This window comes from Coffea eugenioides, chromosome 2 (genome assembly GCF_003713205.1).
Source record: "Coffea eugenioides isolate CCC68of chromosome 2, Ceug_1.0, whole genome shotgun sequence".
Classification (NCBI taxonomy): domain Eukaryota; kingdom Viridiplantae; phylum Streptophyta; class Magnoliopsida; order Gentianales; family Rubiaceae; genus Coffea; species Coffea eugenioides.
In genome coordinates this window covers 30,518,875-30,525,296 of record NC_040036.1, presented here as the reverse complement: position 1 = coordinate 30,525,296, position 6,422 = coordinate 30,518,875, and the positions used below count along the sequence as shown (strand labels likewise).

Below are 6,422 nucleotides of genomic sequence, written 5' to 3'. Positions count from 1 at the left end.
CCTTGTTTACTCCTTTCAATAAAAAGACAGAAAAAATTAAACAAACAAAAAGTTGAAGAATACAAATCACAATGGTGGAGTGATCAATCAAGAATCAACCTCCCCAACAACCTAATGGGATAACTCAGTCATTGCAGATTGGAGTCTAGTGTTAGCACAAATTATACATTGTGGCCTTAGGAGAGGAGGTCCACTAGACCCGCTTTCGACGATCTCTCCTTTTTGCTGCTCCCCCTGCCCATCCCATCCCAATCCAAGCCAGCCCCAGTTCTTTTTTTCTTGCTAACAGTTTTCAATCAAAAGAAACAAAATTTCAATACCACTTTGGGTTCATTTTTGCTACCCCTTTTGCAGATCTATCATCCCCAATCCAAGCAGAAGTCCTAGTACCATCTATATTTTGTCTTTTCCTTAATTCTTCCAATCACAAAATCTCAGATCAAAGCTGCGGAACCTTAACCCCATTTGCTCCTGTGGTGTCCTTGGTTATTGTTCCTACAGGTATAAAGCCTTTATTTGTTTCTCTACAGTTTTAGCTTTCTGAGTACTATATTATTTAAAGTCCTTGGTCGGTTATAGATCAATTGGAATCTTGCAGATTTAACTAAATTTAAACAAGTTGAAGAAGAAAATCCTAAAAATGAGATCTTGAACTTGCATTGCTTAGTATTGGCATATTTGTTTTTTGGTTTCTACTTTCTTTCTTCGATTCTAACTGTTGGATATGTTGATTGTGTAATTGGTTAATAGGGGTTCTGATTCATTCATTGATTGGAATCGCTGTACTTCCCTTTTGTTTTATTTGCTGTTGTCTTTTTACTCGATAGTGTACTTGCATTTCTTTATTTTTAGTTGAACTGTTTCGGGCTGTTGCAAAAGATTGTACTTTGATTTTGTGTTTTATGGAACTGACAGAAATCCCCCTCAAGGGCTGTAGATTGTGGTTGTGTATGATTATTGTGCTAAGTTGATCTGCTGGCTTAGAGTAATTGATGATGATTAGATGGATAAATTTGAACTTTTTTGGACCGGGATCATTAGATATCTAGATTAGTCATTTCATATGATTCTTTGGGTCGATAAACCTAATTGAAAATATTCATTTGGCTTGAATGATTAAAATTTAAAATATTCATTTGACTTGTATGATCAAAATGCAAAATCGTGGTCTCATTTTGGGTATAAGGAAGACAACTTTCTTGTAATTTTACTTTGCGGTACCTCTATGTCCAATGAACAGCCCCGCCAACTCTTGTTGGGATTTAGTTAGTTTCCAAATATAAAATGCATACTAGTAGAAAGTCTACTGCTTTTGAGGTTTGTTGATTGGAGCTTAGATAATGGATGGGGAAGAATTTTGATGAAGAAAGAATTTGCTTATGTGATTGCACATGGACAATTGTCTCATGGAAAAAGTCTAAGAAAAGCTAAGTTTGATGGAATTTTAGCCATGTCTGTGGAATATTAGTGAAGTTATTTGGATGAGAATGTTGTGATATTTTCCCTTGAAACTGAAGCTTCCACAATTCCCCTTTAGTTGTTCACTTCAGGTTCAAGCTCTTTTACGTTTAAGTAAATTGCTAGAATGTAGGGAATTACGTTGGGCAAACATTACTCTGAAGGGTGAATTTATTTCCTTGTATTATCCTGTGAAGCAACATCATGGAATTCACGAATTCAGAAATATGCAATGTAAGAGTTTCTTTGGTTTCTTTTGTGGATTAGTTATCTCCATTTGCAGAAAATGGTAGAAGAAGGTGCAATTCAACAAATTGCAGGGTAATTCCGTGATGTATAGAAAACCTACTAAAAAAAAATTTGTATCTTTAGGTTTCTTTGACAAGTAATAACACATAGAGGATTTGGCTACTTGACCCTATCCAAGAGCAGAGTTTGCAAGTATATATATGAGAAACAAAATGTATGGCAAGCCCAAAGCCCAGTATGTAGCTAAATGTGGAAACCTTTATATGTTAGGAAGGTAAGTGAAGGGAGAAAAAAAAAAGAAGAAATTGCTGCTTTTTTTTATGCTTGTTTCTAAAAGATGCATACTAAATTACTTCCTGCAACATTTCATACCTTCAATGAGTTGGTTCTGTATTGCTGGAATTTGAAGAAGCATCTACCTAAGACAATACAGTCTCTAGTTAACTTTCTAGTCCTAGGAATTATCTGCCGCAATGTCCTTGGAAGCTATTGTACTTACTTAGATTGACTGAGAAGTTTGTTGATTTGCTAAACTCAACTCAATGGTTGTGCAAGAAGGGGTGAGCAACAATAATGTTGTTTATTATTGTTGCATTGTGTATGAATGTCCTGCCTTTTTGAAAAACCAGTTATTTTGATTGCGTCTGTGTTCCTCATATTTGGCTTATAGATTTCACTGATATTTGCAGAAGTTCAATTGAATCTACACATCAATTATGTGGAGATTCAAGCCCTTCATGCCCAAGGAACAGGCTGGGCTTGAAGGTCGCACTATTGACATAGGTAACCTCAAAATTCAAGTTCGCAACGCCATCGCAGAGGGTGGGTTTTCTTGTGTTTACTTAGCACGAGATGCTATACATGGTACAAAGCAGTATGCTCTAAAGCACATTATATGCAATGATGAAGAATCTCTTGAACTAGTGATGAGAGAAATTTCTGTCATGAAATTGCTCAAGGGACATCCTAACGTCGTTCCACTTTGTGCGCATACCATCTTTGATATGGGCCGCACAAAGGAAGCTCTTCTTGTCATGGATTATTGTGAGAAGTCTCTGGTGACCATGCTGGATAATAGGGGAGCAGGTTTCTTGGAGGAGAAACAGATTTTTACGATTTTCAGAGATGTGTGCAATGCTGTCTTTGCAATGCACTGCCAGTCTCCACCTATTGCTCACAGGTGAGGATAAATTTTCTTTTTTTTTTTTAAAAGCTTGTTGACTTCAGGACCTAGTTTGAAAATTGTTGCTACAATATTGTTGGATATTCTTAGTTGAGAATTCTTGATAGAGTTTGTCTTCTGCTCCCCCCCTTTCCCCTTCTTTAGTTTTCTAAGTTTGATTTGGTATAGCTACTCTCAAAGATTTGGGATCGTAGCATTGTCCTTTTCATTATCATTCATGTCTGCATCTTTGAAGTGACCAATCATCTTCACTGGTATGCCATTCTGCTTTGCATTCTGTAGAGACTTGAAGGCTGAGAATCTTTTGCTGGGACCTGATGGATTATGGAAGTTGTGTGATTTTGGTAGTACGTCTACTAATCACAAGCGCTTTGAGAAGCCAGAGGAAATGGGAATTGAGGAAGACAATATAAGGAAACATACAACACCTGCCTATAGGGCCCCTGAGGTTGAATGAGGACTTACTCTTGATAAGTTACTGTTATCATTGGTGGTATTATGGTTGACTTCTGTCCCTTCTTTTCTTGGCTTAGATGTGGGATTTATTTCGGAGAGATATTATCAGTGAGAAGGTTGATATATGGGTGAGTATGATGATCTTAAAAAAAAAAAAGAAATTGATATTACTTAGGATCTTGTCAACTAGGGCTATTTGAGTCCTTATCTTAATTCTGCTATTTGCAGGCTCTTGGGTGTCTATTATACCGCATATGCTATTTGAAGTCAGCTTTTGATGGGGAATCCAAGCTACAAGTCTTAAATGGAAATTATCGCATCCCAGAATTACCAAAATACTGCACTTCTTTGACAGACCTTATCAGAGATATGCTTCAATCATCACCAGATTCCAGACCAGATATAACACAGGCAAGCACTTTTCTTGATTGGCTTCTTCTTCTTGGATTTTGATTAGTCTTAGATTGTCTTTGCACATGCCTATCACAATGGCTGAGCACGTGTCTATGTTTACTTGTATCCTTTTGGTTGACTTCTTCCATTACAGGTCTGGTTTCGTGTCAATAGCTTGTTACCTGAAGGTTTGCAAAAGTCATTGCCTGACAGACCTCCAGAAATGGATCAGCGGGCTACCGAGGGTCATGAAGGTCTGTACTTGTTAAAGTTCATGTTATTTGTTCTGAAAGTCAATGGAATGAAAAAGATGAATCTTTAATTTTGGATTTGATTTTCAATTGGAAAGCTTGGACATGCTATATCAATTGTGGTTTGCAGGAATTCCAAAACCTACTGCCAAGACCCATCCTATGCCACGTAGAAATCCACCACCTCCTCCCTCAGCAGCTGAACCTGCTAGGAATTCGCAAACAACACACAATTCCAGGCCAGCTGGAAGTGCGGGTCCTTTAGGAGCCTTCTGGTCCTCTCAACACGCAAAGGATTCATACCTTTCTGAGGACAATACCAGACCTAAATTTGATGAAGAGTTAACTAGCCATTTTTCATCAAGAAATGATATTAATCGGTTGGAACAAATTCCAGTTTCCAAACGAGCTAGTACTCCTGAAAACATCAATATCTCAAACTATCCTGTCCAAAAGAATGTGCCTGAAAAAGTAGCAAGCAGGTCAGGGGATGGTTCTTCAAACGACTTTGAGATCAATCTGTTCAACGATAATTTGGGCCGTAGTACCGAAGGGGTAAAAGCACCAAAGTCAGAGAGTACAGCTGGCTTTCCAGCATTCACTGCTTTTGTAGCTGAATTTGGTGATAAGTTGACCCCTCAAAGTAACAGTAGGAACTTAGCGAAGGAAGAGTTGTTACAAGCTGAAATAGAAAAGCTAAAGGAGCAGGTGACGCAAATAAATGTGGAAAAGGCGGAAATAACCTCCAAATATGAAAAGCTATCAGCAATATGCCGATCACAGCGACAGGAGATACATGAGCTTAAACAAGCTCTTGCCGCAAGAACTCCTTCACCGAAAAGAGAATCCTTCAAAACTCAAGCGTCTTTTGCAAGTCATCCATCTACTGCACCGGTACCTCCATTTTGCAATTTGTATGTTTTCCTTATTGTGGTACTTTATATTTGATATTGATTTTCTTCCTTATCATTGCTGCAGAAAGAAAAGATTGAAGGAACGGTCTGGGAACTACAACAAGGATTACTTGACCAGAGTTCTACAAGCCCTGATCCTAGGGCTTGGCAGGCTTTTGCTGATGATCCTCCACCACTGACATCTGTAAACAGCAATTCCAGATCTGTTAGAACAAGAAATGGGCGCCAAACCAATCATGTTTCTGAAGTTAACTCAGGTGCCAATACATGGGGATTTGGAACAGATAATTTCAAGGCAGCTCCTGCTGCCAGCTCTCATATAAATGCACACACTGTTGAAGCAACTAATTCTCAGCGTTTCAGTGAAAGAAAGGATATAGAAAGCAGTCAAACTTCCCAGCCTGCAGGATGGGCTGGTTTTTAGTCTAGATATTTGCAACATGTTTGTCAAATGTTGGGAGAATGAAGATACAAAGTTAAAAAGAGTCCAAAATAGAAGAAATGTCGTTACCTGCAGTTGTTTGTGACATTGAAATGGCTTGTCATGCAGATTTTGCTTGTGGATTCAACTATCTGATATCCCATGTCCTTCCAAAGGATGAGGAGATTGTAGAGTGTAAACCTTATACTTTTTGCGGAAACAAATAACCATAGATTCTTCACTTGGAAGCTGCTGCTTCTTTTAGAACATGATGGTGAACCACCATGATGCAAGAGCTGGCAACTTGTAGACTTCTGTAACTCTCCGAGTGCGAGAAGCTTGTTTGTATTTTTACTTCAACTCCCATGATAATATCTGAAAACCAAGCGCTATAGCCAGTTTCTTGCCAGTCAGCTTCCCACAGATGCTAGACTAATGACAAGACTCAGGCAATCCACCGTTGTAATCAATCTTTCAGCCAGCTTCTACAGGAGCAAGTATACTACCACTTGTGTTGGCATGACAGTTCAGCCTGGGTTTTTTTTTTTTTTTTCTGCAACGGTAGTTTTTGTATTGATTGGCAAAAAATGTACACTTATATGAGCAAAAGCTCAAGAAGTTCTATACAAAAGTGTTAGACACATTGAGGGTTGATTCATTCCTCATCTCAAGAAGTTCAGCCTGGGTTTGGATCGAGGGATTTGACAAAGGATTGGAAATCCTCTCAAATTTTTCTCTGTGTTTAGATTACTTAGGAGGTATCTAGATTTGTAAATCATCAATTTTTCTAGTATTTAATCTATATTTTAATAATTAGTGAATTATAAACCCAAATGCCTTTTAAGCAATTCAAAAAACTAGAGCAATTTGGTCGGGTTTCAAATCCTAACTGCATTTGGATTGAGGAATTTGACAGAGGATTTGAAATCCTCTCAATTCACTCTAATTGTTTAAATTATTTAAGAGGTAGTATATGAATTTGTATAATCACTAATTATTGTAGTACTTAAAATGTATTTTAATAATTGGTGAATTGCACATTCAAATACCCCTTAAGTAATTCAAACAATTAGAGCGATTTGAATAGAGTTTAAATC

At 37.7% G+C, this 6,422-nt stretch overlaps 1 protein-coding gene across 1 annotated transcript; it reads left to right on the top strand.

Moving 5' to 3' along the window:
• The first annotated feature begins 212 nt into the window (after positions 1-212).
• Positions 213-5,855, top strand: LOC113763722 (probable serine/threonine-protein kinase DDB_G0280111). Its single transcript, XM_027307628.1, has 8 exons — positions 213-501; positions 2,397-2,887; positions 3,173-3,338; positions 3,424-3,474; positions 3,575-3,757; positions 3,894-3,993; positions 4,121-4,884; positions 4,969-5,855. Exons 2-8 carry the CDS (start codon positions 2,424-2,426, stop codon positions 5,326-5,328), a joined length of 2,088 nt encoding a protein of 695 aa, XP_027163429.1. The 5' UTR covers positions 213-501; positions 2,397-2,423; the 3' UTR covers positions 5,329-5,855.
• The last annotated feature ends 567 nt before the right edge of the window (positions 5,856-6,422 follow it).

What these genes read in the sequence shown, in the direction of transcription:
- LOC113763722 (XM_027307628.1), top strand. Translation starts at nt 2,424, where the DNA reads ATGTGGAGATTCAAGCCCTTCATGCCCAAGGAACAGGCTGGGCTTGAA. An exon ending in TCTCCACCTATTGCTCACAG is followed by an intron (nt 2,888 to 3,172) that starts GTGAGGATAAAT and finishes TGCATTCTGTAG; the next exon opens with AGACTTGAAGGCTGAGAATC. An exon ending in CTGCCTATAGGGCCCCTGAG is followed by an intron (nt 3,339 to 3,423) that starts GTTGAATGAGGA and finishes TTCTTGGCTTAG; the next exon opens with ATGTGGGATTTATTTCGGAG.